Consider the following 17,585-nt stretch of genomic DNA (forward strand, 5'->3'; position numbering starts at 1 on the left):
TGAAAAAAAACCACAGCACAAACAAGTAGGTGATTTTCCCTGACTAACTTGTTTTTGTTTTTTATTGTAACTTATGGTTTTCTTAATAGACTAGACACCAAATTGACAAAAAAAATCATCAAATTCAGCAATATCGCTTTAATTACAACAAGACGGAATTAAATTGTGACAAAACAACAACAATTAAGGCAAGTTCAGTCCGTGACTGAATGGATTTGTTTAGAAATGATTTATATAGTAATGTACACATTCTTAAACAAATATTTAAATATAAAAGCAAGGAATGCATCACATGTGCAAGTGAGATGGAAACTCACTACGAGACTAAAAAAATAAACAATAACATTTGGACAATACCAGGAATATTCTAGCAATGCAGTCTATCTACCAAACGATCATGCAAGCGTCTGCAATACCGAATCTTTTTTAACTTCCTCGAGTTCCATTCTATTATAGACACAAAGAACCATTTAATGTGAATTTTTATTCCATAATTTGACTGGTATGTTAATGAAACGGACATTGGGTTTTATCATCTACAAGCTATATCTTTTGAGAAACAATTGAGTTGAAAATTACAGCCGAAATATGTTTGCAAACTTTGTGGCAAGTCTGAATCCATGCGTTTAATTTAAAAATACATTTTTAATAATATTTAAATTAAAAAAAGCGACGTCCGGGCTCTTTACCTGACGGTTAAAAAACGTTAAAACTTTTGGAGTTTTGTGGAGAACATACCCTGAGTGACGGAAAAAGAAAAAAAATAAGACTATATGACGCAATTATAATAGTATTATTATATATGACAATAGGAAAAAATACATTGCAATGTAAGACGATCTTAGGCGACTGTAAAATCAAAATGTAACATCCTAATCAATCTATAAACATGTACTACTTATATTTCTACCAATAAACTATACTAAACAGTAACGTCAACTTACAAACTTGTACCAGTAAATACACACCATCTTTTTTTCCTAACTCATCTTAACTACAAAATACTTAAATAATTAATACATTGACAAAATAAACGACCTTGCGAGCTGTGACTGTGATCCTTGATGTGATGACAAAAATGTACTTCTTTCATTGATACACTTTCTTACCCACGTTAGCTATTTCTTGTCTTCAACTATGATCACGTTTGCGTACATTGATCTGTGATGAATAGCACGTAATTTGAGTACGTCTTGTAATGCCAATAACTGCATTACCGCTACTATGTGGACGTAGTGGGAATTACTTAAATTTTTTTAAGCGCTGATCATTTTAAACCGAGGCACTTTAAATGGTCGCATTTTTTGCTGACTCAGATTTAATATGACCATGAATGTGATATTTTTCTGAACACAACCACATTCTCACTTATAGGAGTGTACACTCACTTATGCAACGTTACCTCAGGGGTGTATTTTTAATTCCCTTCTCAAAAAGGTACATTTTGAGGTGTGCATATTAGAGTCACGTTAATAGTGTAAACGGTTTTGTTATGGTCTCATTTTTCTAAATCACAAAAATCTAGCATTTGAACTAGTGTGCTGGGTTTTTTTTTTACATTGTAAGATTTTGAGGAAGTTTTGACATTTGATTTTGCATGTTTGTTTCAGGACTTCCAACATGGTTAACTTCTCCCTCCGTGGAATTAAACAGGCACGATTTCCAATTATCATAGAAATATGCATGTTATTGTTATTTTTATTGTTAATTTTACTTATTTGCCCACTGTAACAAAGCTGAACTCTGCATGGGTGCCAAATATCTTGTCCCAGTGGCTGAAATGTGGTGCAAAGTTGGTGTTGGGTTTCTGATGGTGCACGTCGTGTTTGCTGGGTCCTCCATACAGGCCGAATGGTATCAAACGCGACATGGACCATGGGAAATCGTAGCCACAGTGGGCCTCTATAGAGACATAGACGTGCAACACCATGAAGGTCCACGTGGTCAACAGGTGGCATCTCAGGAGCATCGGGTTCAAGGTGGTCCAGAAGCCAACGGTGAGCAGCTCCCATCCGCCCAGACATTGAGTAGCCAAAGTGAAGGGCGCAGAGTATTTATGATGGATAGCGTGGAAGGTGACATACAGCCATGGTATTTTGTGATGCAGCAGATGCCAGATATAGTACTGGAGGTCAAAGAGCAGCAGGTTGCCAAGGACTCCAAATATCAGTTCCAGTAATGACGGAGCCCGGCTGGCCAGTTCCACGGGCGGCCTCCACATCCACTGAGCAACCGATGCCGGGAGAACCAGGAAGAAGTGGTTGTATAGGGTGACGCCTGCACAGTGTAGCAGCATAGAGGCCGTGGGGTGACATCTGGGCTGGATCTTGAACCGCCGCACCCGTGGCCACCTGTCTCCCGCTATGTCGCACACAAGATAAGGAAGACACAAAATGAAGTAGGACGAGACGGTGAGAACAACGGGGAAGAGCGGAGAGCGGAGATAATCTCTGTAGTTGATTCTCAGTTTGTCCCATAGAGACTGAAGCAAAACCTGGTTTTCTCCCCACAAATCCAGTTCTGTACTTGCAAAGGCCATACCAAAGAGGAAGAATGACTCTTTGAACAGAACCAAAGAGATGTCCGCCACAAGTGGATGCTTTATACCAAGTGTGCTCTCAAGTGACAGCCAAGTGCACTAATTATTTATATACTTAAGGGAGCTGGTTACATTTCAGTACCAAAGGAAGTACTATGTAAAGTTGAAGATGCAAACATTTCAGTATTTCAATTTAAAGGCGCAAATTCATATTACTGTTACGGTGAAGTGAAATATATCATTTTATTGAATGATCACACATTACAGCTAAAAAAAAAAAAAAAAACTCTCCATAAACAATAATCCGCAAGAAAAAAAAAGTCAAAAATGTTGTTCACATTAAAATTAAGTAGGGATTGGAATTCTGAAAAGTATTTTCTTGCCTTTTATAAATCTATGATTTTCCATGAAATTTTTATTTGAATTACTACCATAAATACATTTCTAACATAATATAAGATGCACTCGTAACTGCAAGTGTATATTTTCTCACAGGTTAATTATAATTCGTTTTTTAGAACACTGAAGTATAAAGGAAATGTTTGTATGTTTGTAGTTTTTAATTGGGTACTTTTTATGTCATCATAGAACAATTTACTTTTATAAAGTTTTCCAAAATTTTTTGGAAATACCTATATATTTACCATTGATTGAAAAAAGTAATTAAAAATATTTAGTTGCCTTGAAAATTCTATACTGTCTTTCAAAGGCCGCCGTAGTTAATCTGAGGAGGTGTTGGTGTAAACAGGAAGTTGTGTTACTAGCAAATAAGACAACGTATAAAATAGTTTGTGTTTGAGTTCTCAAAGCTCTTGCTACAAAAAGTAATCATCTTTGTGAAACGGTTGCTTTGATTAATTGGTTTTGACCGAAGCGCTTCTCAATTTGAAATCATTTAGGACAAAATTGATGTGTTTTGGGTTGCTCTCTTCGAGGCATTTATACACTCAAGCTGTAGATGGCGACAAAGAATATCCCTCCCTACGTGAGTGGTCAAAATGACACCCAGAAGAAAACATTCATGACGCCATCACGCCGCGCACTCTGACGTCGCTTTTCGCAATCGAACCTGACATCGACCAACGGTGAGAATAAGAGACATTCCGAGATTATTTTTTTTCTCACGTTACTTTCTTACGTATACACTGACAAAGACTTGACGTAAAGCGTCAAAGAGGATTTTTTTTCTCGCTGTAACAATGAAATTACTGTAGGGTAGTGGTTACCCACACAATGAAATTACTGTAGGGTAGTGGTTACCCACCAGCCTCTGAACTGCTGGTGAAGTTTCATTGTGAGTTTATCATTCTTTTTATACTAGATCGTATGATCGTTGAAATAACCTCTCCAAAGTAGGGATTCATTGACATGGGAATAGATGTTATGACAACCGAGTTTTGACACATACTTAACACAAATTGAACTGTAGACGTGTGGATGAATTATTAATAGACTTTTTTGTTTGTTTGTTTTTTGCGCTGCCATCTGCTAGCCATGATGTTATACTTGTGGGCATTAAATGAAGCAAGGTCAGTGAGTTTACAAAATGTTTTAATTCAGGGGTGACAACAATGGAGAATGGCGGAGGAGAGACATGTGAGCCAAAGGCCGTCCGTCAAACACAGCAGCTCTGTCGCTTCTTCTCTCAGGGAAGACGCTGTTATTTTGGGGCCAAGTGTAAATATTTACACACAAGAGGGGAATCTAGATCTGACCAGAAAGACGCAATCACGACTCCCTGCACGGCTGATGTCCCACCCATCCCGAATATGGGTCTGGAAAGGGATGGTGATGTCCTCCCTGCCAAGCCTAAGGCGTCCTCAGGAGCAGGACGCCGAGCCTGCCGCTACTTTTTGTCAGGGCACTGCAAAATGGAGGGCAGGTGCCGCTTCTGGCATCCACCGCAAGTCCCCTCAATGGGAGACCACGTGGAATCGACAGAGCAGCCTGGATCAAGGAGAGCACCTGTGCCTCGACCAAATGTCCTCCAGATGGTCAAACTGAGTGAGCTGACGGAGGACATTGCCGCACAGTTACGTGACACTGAGATCACGCAGCTGAAGAGGCGTTTTCCTAAAAATCGTCTTATAATTCAAGAGCGAAGCGATGGCAAGGTTACATATTACAGGGCCGCTGTAGAAGCCACTGATCCAGATTGGGTAATTATTTACTTTTATGCTCATGTATAAGCGCAATAAAAACTGAAGTGCACTACTTAGGTTACAACCAGCAAAGGCGCTGCTAAGTTGGTCTCAACCAGTTATCCCACTCCAATCGCCACTAATTTTTTTTGAATGCGCTTTCATTTCAGCCTTTCGATTTGAAAGAAATTGACATCATGGTGAGCTTTCCTGACACGTATCCACGAGAGGTAAAAACCGTAATTGTAATACTAACCCAACAATGATATGATGAGATTGCAGACATGAAAAAAAAATCTATTCCCTTTAGATATTTACTCTTGATATACCATTGGATCAAGAGCTGCCTCAAGCGATGGGAAGGTATTAAAAGCAACCAGTCAATTAATGTGGCAATTTAGCATTTTTGTTTCAAAGAGTTATTCTGCTGTGGCTTGGTACTGTAGGTATGTGCAGCAAGCATCGCTGGAGTGGCTCCAGGCGAAACACGCCACCAATCATTTACTGGGAAAAGTGGAGCTTCTCTTCAGGCCTTTTCTTCGCTGGCTTGATCGCAGTTTGGAGAAACTTTTTACGGAGGGGGCCAGACAGGTGAGTGGTGGTATTAGCACAGTGGGACCTATGAGTTTTTTTTGTTGTTTTTTAAATCATAGCCCATTTTTTTTAGTGTTCATCAGCCTCAACACTTTCTCACCTCAGGTTGCTTTGCTATTTATGAACTCATTTACTGCAATTCTAGTGAGTGACTTCTATAGTTGTCAGTAAAACCCAGTAAAAATGGATATTTGACGTCTAATTGTCAATGGCACTGAATGAATTATCTAACATGTTAGCATGCTAGAACTTCTCATTAGAACAGGGGTCCTCAATGTCTACGTCTGCATTCACAGAAGACCGCATTGATTCTGTTTTTATTGCAGTTGAAAAAGGACTTGGAGTTAGAAAAAGCTGGGCTGCAGTTCATACCCTACCAGGATCTGCAGGCAACCGTGTGTGAAAAATCAGACAATCATCCATCGGACACCAACTCTCACGATGCGGATGAAGAGGAGGAGGCCGGCGACGTAGCGAGAAAATCTGAAAATGACATCGTCAAAGGGGAAGTCTTAGCTTGTGATGAAGAGCGACAAAAGGATGAGGACGAAGACGCCGCTCACCTGGTGGAAAACATTAAGATCAGCGACGTCCGCAGAGGCACAGAAGTGAGGCTGCTCGGCTTGACGCTGGGAGAGAACACGGCCACCGTAGTGGGCCTAAACATCACTGTTTGTCTACAATGCAACAGGTAGCCGTGAATTTGAGCATGACATTTACGAGACGCGCGGAAAAAATCTCAGGAGATTGGTAGAGGAGCAACTTCTTGCATGAACTTACATCCGCAGGTGTAAAGTGACGGCGGACCTTACGCTGAACGGGAATACGACCTGCATAGCTCACTGCGAGAAGTGCAGTGCGAGGATCAGCGCTGGGTTCAGACCCTCCATGCTGCACCGCTACAGTGATGTGTTGGGGTACCTGGACCTTCAAAATGCTGTCCCATCCGATCTGGTGCTTCAAGACTGCCACCTCACTGTGGGTTGCCTCAACTGCTCTCAGGAGAGTTTTGTTCAGGTACAGAAACCCCAAACAGCAGAATCATTATACCATTGAAAACATGTCATCTTTATTCTTTTCTGATGTTTCTACAGAACCTTTGCTACGGTCAAACCAAGGAGGCTAATTGTGAAAACTGCCATGGCAAACTAAGTGTGTTTGTCGAGAGCACCAGATTCCAATATATTCAACCGCGCAGCAACAAAACAGGTGAAAGCGCGCCTATATCCTCTCTCTCACTCAGCAGATTAGCTAAGATTTAAAATCTTACACTGTACGAACAAACAACCACGGTCTGACTGGCCCACGCTGGGGTGTGGGGGAGGGAGCTTACATGTGCACTGCTCACTTCTCCCACATGTTGAAAGCAGTTTTGCTGCTTGGCAAATTATTTTACAGCACAAATAGTTGGAAATACCCCCTAAGTCAGTGTTGTGTTTTTTCAATTCACAGCTGTGCATTTTCAAGAGTTGATAGCGTGAATTTGACTTGCTGATGAGTTTGAGTACATGTGAATTAGAAAGTGTTTCCAAACGTCTAACTGGCACTGTACATGTAAATGTTATAAGTTCATTTCAGTGAGTTGCTTTACTTATTTTGCCATTTTAAAGTGAAACTGTGTAAGATTTAGATAGCATTTCATTAAAAACAAATATATATTTCAAAAACTTGCAAATAAAAGTGTTCTTAACGACCAACGGTATGTTTTAAATATAATCGTAGGTCTAATTATCATTTAATTATATTACAAGAGGGGGTGGCACTCCCCCGGAAATCGTCTATTATAGCTATGGACAGCAGGAAGAGGAACGTTTTTGCAGCATTTACTGCAATGCCCCAAAACAACACATAGTCCCTGGGAGTATGTGTAATTTTTCGCATGCGCCCGTGGGAGCTTTAGGGGCATTACGATAAATGCAGCAAGAAACACTCCTCCTCCCGCTGCCCCCTGTTGCTGAACTGTTTTCTGGGTTTGCTCATGTGACATTCGCAAGGTGAGCCGTGATTGTTCATTACCTGAGCATATGTGATGTCATAATTAACATTTTTGTCATTTACATTGTCTCAAGTTGACAGATGTCTCAAAACATTTTTTGTGTGTATATGTAGGTCCATGCGCTTCTACTGTGAATTTGAAGACTGTTAGAGATCCAGCAGTTCAAAAAGGGAAGCCACTACCAGAAAAAGGAGCATGCAAGCATTACAAGCAAAGCCATCGCTGGCTCAGGTATCATGTTTGCTCCGTGTTATTTTCGACATAAGAATATGGACCTATGTGTTCTTTCATGTTTCGTCAAGGTTTCCGTGTTGCGGCCGGGCTTACCCTTGCGACGTGTGCCACGATGAGGACCAGGACCATCCCATGGAGCTCGCCAGCAGGATGATTTGTGGCTACTGCGCCAAAGAGCAGGTGAGCTTGGAGTGATCATGATGATTCTGGAACATCTGAAACCGAATTTGTTTTTGTTGTTGTAGCCGTACAGCAACGGGAAGCCGTGCATCAGCTGTGGCAGCATGATGACCCGAGGCCCTCACACGAGCCACTGGGAGGGAGGACTGGGCTGCAGGAACAGAATTAAAATGTCAAGGTATCTTAAAAGGATACCCCGCTTACTGAAGCCATTTTTAGCAGTGAAATGTTTTTCTGTTTATAATTAATTTAATGGCTAAATTATTGTTCACGTACAGTTAATACTTTTGATAACACATTTTGCCACTTGCTTTCGACTGAGAATGGCATGTGCTGAAGGCTCAGGTATGAGCCAATCACAACTCAGCTAGTGAATGTCACATGACCAACAGGTGAGTAATGTTATTTTTAGTCGACAGCAACTGAAGAATCTGTTTAATAAATAGGCTTGTAATTCATTATGATTCAATTAGCAGTACATTCATTTGGTATTATTGTCTTTTCAGAAATGATCGGCAGAAGTACGCCAACACCAACAAAACGATTTCTAAGAAGGCCAGTGAAAAGAAGTAGCCTGGTTTTTGTCAACATAAAAAATAAACCTAAATAAATTCAATGAGTTTCTAATTTGCATCAATAAATCATGTTTTAATGATCATTTTGTGTTATGTTGACTTGATATTTTTCCAGTTTCATTTTACGATCAAAACTATTTTTCTCAATAAAAACAGCAAATTAAAGTTTTTACGTTTTAAATGGGAAGTCAAGTAGAATTTATGTTGTATTTTATATGTATGTATGTGTGTTTGTGTGTGTAATATATATATATATATATATATATATTTAAATATATATATATATATATATATATTTAAATATATATATATATATATATATATATATATATATATATATATATATTTAAATATCCGCGGTCGAGTGGTTGGAGACCACCACTTTTATTTGAAGTCGATGCTTTATCGACTATATGTTTTGCGGCACATCAGTGTGTTATGCTGTTGAGCTGCTAATCTTTTTAGGCATGAGTGTGTAAACACTAATGCCTTTTGAGCCTAACTCCACACTTAAAAGAGGGATTTTTCCTGGCCCGGGCGCCCAGAAGCAGCAGCAGTGCATTGCATCAAGATGTTGAACATCAGTGAGGTGCCTCTGCATCCTTTCACCTTTTGCCATTCCGATCATCTCCTGCAGCCTCTGTGGAACCATCTTCTTGTCCACCACCGGCCTCTCATCTCCTCTCCCTTTTTCCCGGTGCTGCTTGCTTTTTCCAGCTACGTCTTCTTCAGTGCGCCTTTCGCGGTCATGGACCTACTTGGAGAAAGTGTGCCTTCAATTCACAAGTACAAGATCCAGCCGGGAAGACGGCCCACGCTGGGAATGATGGCGAGGAGCTTCTGGACGGCTCTTTTTAATCACGTTTTCTTCGTCCTGCCGAGTGTGATGGTCAGTAAGTTCATCTTACCTCCACCGGCGATGCCTCAGGAAGCCCCCGCACTTTGTGAGGTTTTCGTGGACGGTCTGGCTCTTCTTCTCGTCTTTGACACGCAGTACTACATCTGGCACATTATCCACCACAAGCACATGCAGTTGTACCGATGCATCCACGCCATCCATCACGAATACACCGCTCCATTCTCCTGGTCCACTGAGCAACTCAGCATCCCAGAATTGATGACGGTCGGACTGTGGAGCAATCAGGACCCGATTCTGCTCAAGTGTCACCCGCTGACCACTTGGTGCGTAACGGTACTTAGTATCTGGATGTCTGTGGAGGACCACATTGGTTATGACCTACCTTGGGGCCTCAATCGGCTAGTGCCCTACGGCTTGCTTGGGGGAGCGCCAGCTCACGATATGCACCATCAAAGGCCCAACAGGAACTACGCTCCCTTTTTCAGCCATTGGGACAGAATCTTTGGGACAGCTGTCCCGCTCAGGAAAAACCTTTGATTTGTGGGTTAGTAATCATGCAGACTCCATTCAACTCCTGCAAATAATTGAGCAATCTTCAGTAACATTGCTTAGTTTTCGCAGATGAACAAGAATACATGCTTGTCAGTATTGTCTGTCTATAGGTGTGGCTGCACTATTTTTTGTTTTAATATATTGTCAGCCACAAGTCACGTTTCAATGCTTTCGGAAAACAAGACAAAGAAAACACACATTTTAGAATACAGCATTGTTTGAATTTATTAATATTGTATCAAAAATTTCAATTAGATGTGCAAAAAAATAACCGAACAGAAATAGACAAAAAAAAGTATGCTAAAATTGTCTGTTTTCTATTTTTTATAAAACATTGAAACAACAGGCATGCTGTGAAGCCACCACATATTTTAGATGCTATCGCCAAAGGCAAAGTTATGTGGTTCTTTTGAATACACAAAATGTATTTTCTTAACTTGAATCTGGGTGGCATTAAACAGTGAGACCTCTATTATCAAAAAATGTTCATTGAGAAGCAAGCTGAGCTGAGTTGACTGCTACCACACAGCGTTTCTATCTCAAAACCTGACTTGCCTAGCCATTGCAAAAAAAATAAAAAAATCGCGGGATGATCTTTCCACAAGGTGGCGTCGAAGCACGGTCTAACAGCTGCCGCTTTCGTGCATGGGGAAAGCTACATATAGTACATGGTGGCCAGGGGCCCACACCTCACTTAAGTGTTGTCACCGTGACAACACCCCCAAAATAATTAGTCTACGCCGCTGCTTTCACACTATCCACGACTTCTACAGTAGTATACTGTACATTCCTGCTCTATGTCTTGTGTTTATTCATCCATTTTCTAGAGCTGTTTGTCCTCACAAGGGTCGCAGGCCGGATGGCGCCCATCCCAGTTGACTTCGGGCAGTAGGTGGGGGACACCCTGAACTGGTTGCCAGACAATTGCAAGACACACAGAGACGAACAACCCCTTTCGTGCCCAATCTCACCTAAGGACATTTTAGTGTGTCTAATACACCTGCCATGCATGTTTTTGGAGTGTGGAAGCCAGAGTGCCCGGAGAGAACCCATGCGGGCTCGGGGAGAGCATGCAAACTCCACCCAGGAAGGCCAGAGTGATGTAAATTTGAACTCGGATCCCTGAACTGTAAGGCGGACGTGCTCACCACTGCCACACAGACTTTTTGTATCACAATGAAGTCATTGCTTAAAATTTGTTCTTGCCTGTGCATTTATACTAGCAAATATGAGCAGTCGTCGTCATAAGTACATGTTGTTTGACTCATGTTTCATTCCAGGTCATTACCAGCAGATAACCGCTTTTTCCTCATGATCTCCTTACATAAGTCCAAATCTTTACAAGCAAATCAATCATTCATATTTTCCTAACAATGGATGGGGAAAAAAAGTGGGCTTAAGAAGGTTGTGTACCGGTCAAGTACACAGTTGGAAAGAATTAAGGACATTGTGTTCTTGAGCAAAGTGCTGAAGGGAGCTTTTGAGTGGATCAAATGGTCATGACTGACTTGCAGAATACAAAACCTCTAAAATAACGCTGATTCAATATTCCCAATTTAAAAACATTTATATTTTAATCTGTGATATACATTCATCAATGAAGACTCTTATTTAAATACTGTACAAACATGTTGGAAATCTGACCCGCATCCTCTGTCGGGTGCATCTTGCTGTAGCTGATGAACTGGCGGCGGAATTTGCGCAGTTCGGCCATGTTGACGCTCCTTGTCAGCTCGATGTTTGACATTTGGTTAAGGAATTGCAGATTAAGTGCTAATTTGAATTTCTGCCCTTTTACCTCAAAACCTCAGTGCGCAGGTGCTCGGTTGATCAGTTTGACTGACAATTAAAAAGTACAAGCAGATCACTCAGTCATCATTTTAAAAGCCTTGTTTTAAATCAAACTTCACTCTTTTCCAGCTGCCAATAAAATCCACTAAACTGTGTCATTTGCTCTTAATTTATGACAACAGAGACCTTTAGGTGTGATCAATTGACATGCCTTTCATTGAGCTGCCTTAAGAGATTCCTATTCATTATGGAGCCTTCAGACAAGGCACCAAATTGCAAACACTGCCGCTCCCGCGGGAGGCAGAGCTTGATGAGTCAGCAAAATGCTAGGCCGGCAATGCACAATTATGAGGTGTGTCCGGCAAATAAAAAATAAATAAATAAAAGGGAGCGAAATAGCCCCTGACATGTTTCATGAGTTGTTTGGAAAAAGGATATTTTCTCGGTTGCTCCTGGAACTGAAATGCAATCTCCAGGAACACTTGTCTTCTGTGCATTAAAAATGGCCTTAAAAAAAAAAAAAAAAAAAAAAAAAAAAAAAACACGTCAGGAAATCATTCATTGATTCATAACGCTACAAAGAAAATAGCGAAATTGAAAGCTTATAAGTGCATATCTAAAACATAATGAAAAGTAGGTACAGTACTAATATTATTTGTTCATAATTTTAATAAGCAATCACTTTGTTGTATTATGGAATTTGTTTTTTTATACCTCTTTATTCATAAGAATTATTTTGTCAAACATGTCCGACACCTTCATTTGATAATTTATAGACAAAACATTGCTTTCTAATCATTATCCTGGCAACACTATTGGCTTGGTAGCTGGAATTACAAACACATTACGCTTCTTTATCAAAAGCTTTCTTTTCTGGGATACTCAAATAATTTGCCATTTTCAGCAGTAAAAAGTTAGTATTTTGTTTCCAATTCACTGAGTGTTTGCATTATTTTTCATGTACAATACGCAAATACACATTTGTTTTCGACTGAAAATGACCACCACGTTTCTGGGTTTGGTCATGTGACATTCATAAGCTGAGCCGTGATTGGTTGTTACCTGAGACATAAGCACATGTGATGTCATTTTCCGTCAAACGCAAATGTGAAAATGTCTTTTTAAAGATATTTGTACATGAAATACAATTTAGACAATTATTAACACATCCACCGCCATTGATGGCTATAGTTGTCATTTTGAGTGGGCAGATGGTGAATACGTTTGCAAGACCAGCTAAAAAGGATCTTTGCCGTTAATGGCACTGAACGAGTTAATATCAATATCAAACCTTTACTTCTAAAAATGGCGGCATAAATGTAATATTCCTCCAACTCATTCAGGGCTTTTTAACTGGGCTGGCAGTGAATGAGTTAACAAGCAAAGAGCTTTTTACGATTTGAATAACCGCTGTAAGTGCTACCTTAATCACTGACATTAACCATCATCAGTCAATGATTCAGCCACAGTATAACTCTAAATGGGCCATTTAGTGCCTTTGTTGTAAAACAAACACAAACAATTAAATGAACTTGCCCAAGTGCAACAACATGGGAGCCCCATTGAGTTCAACACTTCACAAGTAACACGACTGGTTGTTTTTTCTCTCCGCACCTCAATTGACATCCCAGCTTTTACTAAATATACTAATTAACTAGTCAGTCACCCCATTCTAAATAAATGGCTCCACTTCCACCTGAGCTTGAACCATTGTGGTAATCAAGCCTGTTCTGTCAGGATGGAAACGGAATGAAAATACATTCACCGAATATAGGACGCACCCTTAATCTTAGTATCAGATTCTGGTCTTTTCTATGTTAACGTATATGGGAGCACAAACACTTTGGCGACAATCTAAAAACTATAGCAAAACAATAAATCTCATCTTTGTAAATTCTTCGTATTTCTTGTGTTCATATCCTAGATGATATATTTTCAAGTGTGTTATTTTTAAGGGTTACGTGTGTTTCAGATTCCCCACATTGTGAGTGGTCAGTGAACGTCTCGCCAGTGTAACGTTGAATGCGCTCGAAGCAGTTGTTTCGAGTTCATTCTGTCATAAATACACTAAGTTGCACCCTAAGTTGCGCACCATCCGTGTATATGCAAAAAGACCATGGTTATTAATCCATCAAATGGAATAGCTTTCCGTGTTCTCTAACCAGTGCACACTTAATCGAATCAACTGGGGACACAAGAACCTATGGTCCTCTCCGTTTAAATGATATTCCTCTGCATAAACAAGGACAGACTCGCACGTTGGTTCAGTCTGCTCGCCTCTTTTATTGAAAATAATGCCGTAACAACCTAAGCTAAGACAAACTGCTGCTGCTAACAGCCAACTGACAACTGCCCTCTAGCTTGTACCGTTATGGTACTTATTATAAGTAAAAATACATCCGGTACAAAATGCATATCTGTGCGCCAAAACTCAGCGTATGTGGCTGACGGCAATGGTGTCAAATATATTTTTTAATCTAATCTTTAAGTTTCTATTTTTCGGACGCACACATGCTTCATTTTTGGGGGACAAACTTTTGTCCCCCAAAAATGAAGCATGTGTACGTCTTATATCAGTGTAAATACGATAATTTAAAAAAAAAATGTCAAGGTTAAATCAAGTAACATTTGTGACCTAATTGGGACTTTTTATTTCTTACAGTTGTCATCTACTTTCTTACAGTTATCATTTTACTCTCCTATTGACTCATTTTCAAAGCACCTAGAAATTTTAATAGTTTCGAACCCACCAAAAATGTGGACTCTTTCCTGTCAACAATAAAATATATATATAAATAAATATATATAAATATTTTCTTTTCCTTATTTTAAAATGCTAACTAGCTGACACTACTTTTTGTATAAATAATTTATTATAATTTATTGCAGAAATGTCCATTGTTTTCATGTTAATTTCGGTCAACGGTTTGGCTGAGCCATGCACATGGATTGTGAAAGCAGAAAATCCACAACGTACCATTAACACATCCTGTGTGGTCTTGTCTAACTCGTACAGGAAGTTTGCAGATGAGAGTGGTTGCTGCAGACACATTGACAACATAACTAAGGCCGTCAATAGAACAAGTAGCAATAAAAGAAAAAAACATTCATAGACAAACATTTATTTTTTGTGTGCTAATTCTTAATAAGTGCCTTACATTTTGTGTGGCCTGATTGGGTGGCGGTGCTTTCCTTTTGAAGAGTGCATCGGCGATAGCTTCAAATGGAAGCGCATCATCTTGGAGGATGTTGAAAAGTGGACTGTCCCACCGGTTTCTGGAGTCCGGCGCTTCAAACCGCAGAATTAATGCATCCAAGCTACAGATGACAGGACAGATGTCAAAATACTTGTAAGACTTTTAAAACATGCAAAAGTCTTAGCTTACATCTCCTGAGTGTACTGCTCCTTTGCATCTCTGCTGGTGTTCCACATTGAGCTCACATCATTTGACGTCAAACAATACACCTTTAAAAAAAATAAATTTCACTTATTACCTTGAAATAAATCATTTCCAAATTGGCATTGTTTAAATATACTCACCAAACAGTGCGGTGTCTGTGCATGTTTTATGAGACAAAAAAGCTCATAGCGGTAGCCTGAAATTTATATAAAGTGGTTTTCAAGGTAAGATCACTTGTGTACATTTATTGCTTTTATCAACTAATTCAAGTTGCTTTTTGTCAGGTTTCATTTTTAATTACATATCCTCCAGCCCTTACCCTTAATGTAGTTTAAGGAATCCAATATGACAATGTCTTCCTTGTTAACTTTCCTGAACAACAAAAGCACACACAAATGAAAAAGGACAGAGACAACGAAACAAAGAAAAAAAAAAGGAAACTATCACTGGAGCACCGACCTCTCCACTTCAGCTTTCAATGCAGCTCTAACTTGTTTTTCCTTTTGAGAATCTGCAACATGCAAAATTGCTTATTTACTGACAACAAATGTATTTGGATTTCATTTTGCAGACATATCCACAAATTCTCTTTTTGGCGTGCGGGTTGTGTTGAGACGTGACAAATGCCATTTTATTGTCGAAAGTCGAAATACTTTTAACAATTGTATTACCTTTACCTTAAAACAATGAGATGATACAAACAACTTAATTTTCTAAAGTGCCATTTGTACATTTATAAATTGTTAAATAGCTTTTCGTGTAAGTTTATCGCAGTTGAACATTGTCATTAGATTTTTTTTTTTTTTTTTTTTTTACATTGGGGCATTTAATGAAGTGGCCAGTGAGAGCGCAACGTGACTCCATTCAAAATACTATCAATTTAACAGTTTGCCTAACTATATTCACAGCGTCATTAAGTGCAAATAACATTAGGTCCTCACACAATTTTAGAAAAACATTTAGCTACCCAACGGTTACAAAACCGGTATACAAAAAACACATTACAAAGCATTTTCTTGCAAAATAAAAAAAAAAAAAAAATAGTTAGCTGCGGTTAGCTTAACTTGCCTGCATACACGGCGTTCTTCTCATCGGCCAGGGGCGAGTCTCTTACAATGTGAACCTTTCTGTCGGTGTTTTGTTCGAAATATATCTTTAATTCCTCCGCCCTTCGCGTTTTACCACTGCATGGATAACCACACACAACAATTAAAGGCATGACTTGGGATTTTGTTGCTGAAACACTTATGCTAAGCAGTGTTGTGGAGTTTCATGTTTCAACTCTGACCCGGATGTGATGACTGAAATTGTTTCGCTCTGGGGCCGGAACAAATCCGGACGAAAATAAATTGTCAAACAAATACATGAAATTTAGGTTATTTAAATTAATATAATATTTATAAAATTGAATTAAATGATGAAATAAAATTAAATGGAAGTTATCTGTTCATTCATTTGTAGGTACTGTATTCGCTTTTACATCATCATAGTCAATAAACTTCCTTCAATGTATGAATTTTTTCGTATTTTGACTCATTCTTTCATATATATTTTTTAAAGTATTTACTTGGCTTAATCAATGTTTTCTTTGCACAAAAGCCCGGTTCAATATAGGAACACAATATTAACTTGTTAAAAGAAGAACAGCATTAAAATAAAACTGCTTTGTGCAGTTTCATGTTAATAAATTGTATTCATTATAACTAATATATTTATTTCAGCCGTTAAAATTTCATGAACAATTTTCACCAGTAAATTCACCAAAACTGCTCTGATTTAACAAATAAATTAACTGAAAATATCCAAAATTATTTCATACTTGAACTATTTTATTTAAATTTTAATAATAAGTTTAGTTCATACTTATCTATTTTTTGTCTTTTTTTATAATTATTAAATGTGAAACTAAATAATGGGTTCATCCGTATATTTTTTGTTTTTATGCAATGGAATGTGAAGGTAAACAGAAGAATAGAAGACCAACTGGTGGAGGGAATAATTTATTTAAGTTACATTATGTAATTAGATTTCTTGGACGGATGGATGGATGGATTGGCAGTAAAGAAATACAACACTCATTGGACATTTCATACAAAATTATCTGAGATACCAAGAAAGTTTAAATATGCAAGGATTTTTTTCTCTGCTACTTTGAGCATCACTAATACCACACAAAACCCTACAAGGAAGGACAAAAAAAAACAAAAACGTATTTGACACAGGAATTAAAATGAACAAATGTTGCTTTCAACACCTTGGTATTTTTTGTAATATAATTGTGCAGGTACATTGAGCTTTGTGAGTGTGTTACAAGAGACTACATGTCCACATTAATATTTACTGTACACATCCACCTTGGTCGTTTTGAGATAATATGTTGCCTCTGTGGGATCAAAGGTTGGATGACGTGTTCCGCAAGAAGAAGTTTCCTCCTTTTCTGGAAGCAGTGAATATTATTGAGGTGCAAACAGTCATGACCACAACCAAAAATGAGTCAATATCTCTAAAAAGTGCCTCATTAGAATTACCGGTACTTTGACTATCTTCATTCACATCATGTGTTTCAAAGAAATATTATTTTTATTCTTAAACTTGCTATAAGCAGGCAAGGAAGATATTACATATTGTTTATATTTTCAAATGTATTTGTTAAATCACTACAGTTTTCCATTGAAGGTAATGTGGAAGAATATTGAGGAATTTTTGGGTAGCCAATGGCCCCG

General features: G+C 38.8%; 4 protein-coding genes across 8 annotated transcripts; 2 read left to right on the forward strand and 2 right to left on the reverse strand.

The window, feature by feature from the left end:
* Window positions 1–30: 30 nt before the first annotated feature.
* ch25hl1.2 (cholesterol 25-hydroxylase like 1, tandem duplicate 2) lies at window positions 31–5,876 on the reverse strand. The gene is made up of 3 exons (XM_088416337.1): window positions 5,838–5,876; window positions 5,652–5,757; window positions 31–2,361 (listed from the first exon to the last, which is right to left on the reverse strand). The coding sequence occupies exons 2-3, from the start codon at window positions 5,695–5,697 to the stop codon at window positions 1,715–1,717; spliced, it is 693 nt and encodes a 230-aa protein (XP_088272463.1). The 5' UTR covers window positions 5,698–5,757; window positions 5,838–5,876; the 3' UTR covers window positions 31–1,714.
* LOC148422530 (uncharacterized) lies at window positions 3,274–8,342 on the forward strand. Of its 3 annotated transcripts, XM_088416333.1 has the most exons (12): window positions 3,274–3,624; window positions 4,100–4,698; window positions 4,851–4,910; window positions 4,991–5,043; window positions 5,127–5,271; window positions 5,601–5,965; window positions 6,063–6,291; window positions 6,369–6,483; window positions 7,384–7,501; window positions 7,573–7,684; window positions 7,750–7,862; window positions 8,191–8,342. In XM_088416333.1, the coding sequence occupies exons 2-12, from the start codon at window positions 4,111–4,113 to the stop codon at window positions 8,255–8,257; spliced, it is 1,965 nt and encodes a 654-aa protein (XP_088272459.1). In that variant the 5' UTR covers window positions 3,274–3,624; window positions 4,100–4,110; the 3' UTR covers window positions 8,258–8,342. The 3 variants fall into 3 exon arrangements, with proteins under 3 accessions (XP_088272459.1, XP_088272457.1, XP_088272458.1); XM_088416331.1 differs by having other exon boundaries at window positions 7,750–8,342; XM_088416332.1 differs by lacking the exon at window positions 3,274–3,624 and adding an exon at window positions 3,709–3,833 and having other exon boundaries at window positions 7,750–8,342.
* A 470-nt stretch (window positions 8,343–8,812) lies between these two features.
* On the forward strand, window positions 8,813–11,616 carry ch25hl1.1 (cholesterol 25-hydroxylase like 1, tandem duplicate 1). The gene is made up of 2 exons (XM_088416336.1): window positions 8,813–9,662; window positions 10,498–11,616. The coding sequence occupies exon 1, from the start codon at window positions 8,831–8,833 to the stop codon at window positions 9,653–9,655; it is 825 nt and encodes a 274-aa protein (XP_088272462.1). The 5' UTR covers window positions 8,813–8,830; the 3' UTR covers window positions 9,656–9,662; window positions 10,498–11,616.
* Window positions 9,297–16,142, reverse strand: kti12 (KTI12 chromatin associated homolog). 3 transcript variants are annotated; one of them, XR_015865814.1, is made up of 11 exons: window positions 15,931–16,142; window positions 15,322–15,373; window positions 15,182–15,234; window positions 15,003–15,058; window positions 14,848–14,927; window positions 14,620–14,779; window positions 14,439–14,501; window positions 11,898–11,968; window positions 11,315–11,406; window positions 9,501–9,692; window positions 9,297–9,437 (listed from the first exon to the last, which is right to left on the reverse strand). XR_015865814.1 is itself a non-coding variant. In XM_088416334.1 (9 exons), exons 1-9 carry the CDS (start codon window positions 16,079–16,081, stop codon window positions 11,265–11,267), a joined length of 828 nt encoding a protein of 275 aa, XP_088272460.1. In that variant the 5' UTR covers window positions 16,082–16,142; the 3' UTR covers window positions 9,878–11,264. The 3 variants fall into 3 exon arrangements, 1 of the variants encoding a protein (XP_088272460.1); XR_015865815.1 differs by having other exon boundaries at window positions 9,334–9,430; XM_088416334.1 differs by lacking the exons at window positions 9,297–9,437; window positions 9,501–9,692 and having other exon boundaries at window positions 9,878–11,406.
* Between the last annotated feature and the right edge of the window lie 1,443 nt (window positions 16,143–17,585).

The sequence above is a fragment of the Hippichthys cyanospilos genome, chromosome 6 (genome assembly GCF_059441005.1).
Source record: "Hippichthys cyanospilos isolate Australia breed blue-spotted pipefish chromosome 6, RoL_Hcya_1.0, whole genome shotgun sequence".
Taxonomy (NCBI): Eukaryota; Metazoa; Chordata; class Actinopteri; order Syngnathiformes; family Syngnathidae; genus Hippichthys; species Hippichthys cyanospilos.

Bases quoted from the DNA above. Each gene is read 5' to 3' on its own strand.
- ch25hl1.1 (XM_088416336.1), top strand. From the start codon at position 8,831: ATGTTGAACATCAGTGAGGTGCCTCTGCATCCTTTCACCTTTTGCCAT.
- LOC148422530 (XM_088416331.1), top strand. From the start codon at position 4,111: ATGGAGAATGGCGGAGGAGAGACATGTGAGCCAAAGGCCGTCCGTCAA. The intron at 4,911-4,990 runs GTAAAAACCGTA...TATTCCCTTTAG, and splicing joins CTGACACGTATCCACGAGAG to ATATTTACTCTTGATATACC. The intron at 6,292-6,368 runs GTACAGAAACCC...ATGTTTCTACAG, and splicing joins CTCAGGAGAGTTTTGTTCAG to AACCTTTGCTACGGTCAAAC.
- ch25hl1.2 (XM_088416337.1), bottom strand. From the start codon at position 5,697: ATGGATGATTGTCTGATTTTTCACACACGGTTGCCTGCAGATCCTG. The intron at 2,362-5,651 runs GTAGGGTATGAA...TGTGCGACATAG, and splicing joins ACGGTTGCCTGCAGATCCTG to CGGGAGACAGGTGGCCACGG.
- kti12 (XM_088416334.1), bottom strand. From the start codon at position 16,081: ATGCCTTTAATTGTTGTGTGTGGTTATCCATGCAGTGGTAAAACGCGA. The intron at 15,374-15,930 runs GCAAGTTAAGCT...TGCATGTTGCAG, and splicing joins GAAGAACGCCGTGTATGCAG to ATTCTCAAAAGGAAAAACAA. The intron at 11,407-11,897 runs ATCCTTTTTCCA...AATGTCAAACAT, and splicing joins CCAGGAGCAACCGAGAAAAT to CGAGCTGACAAGGAGCGTCA.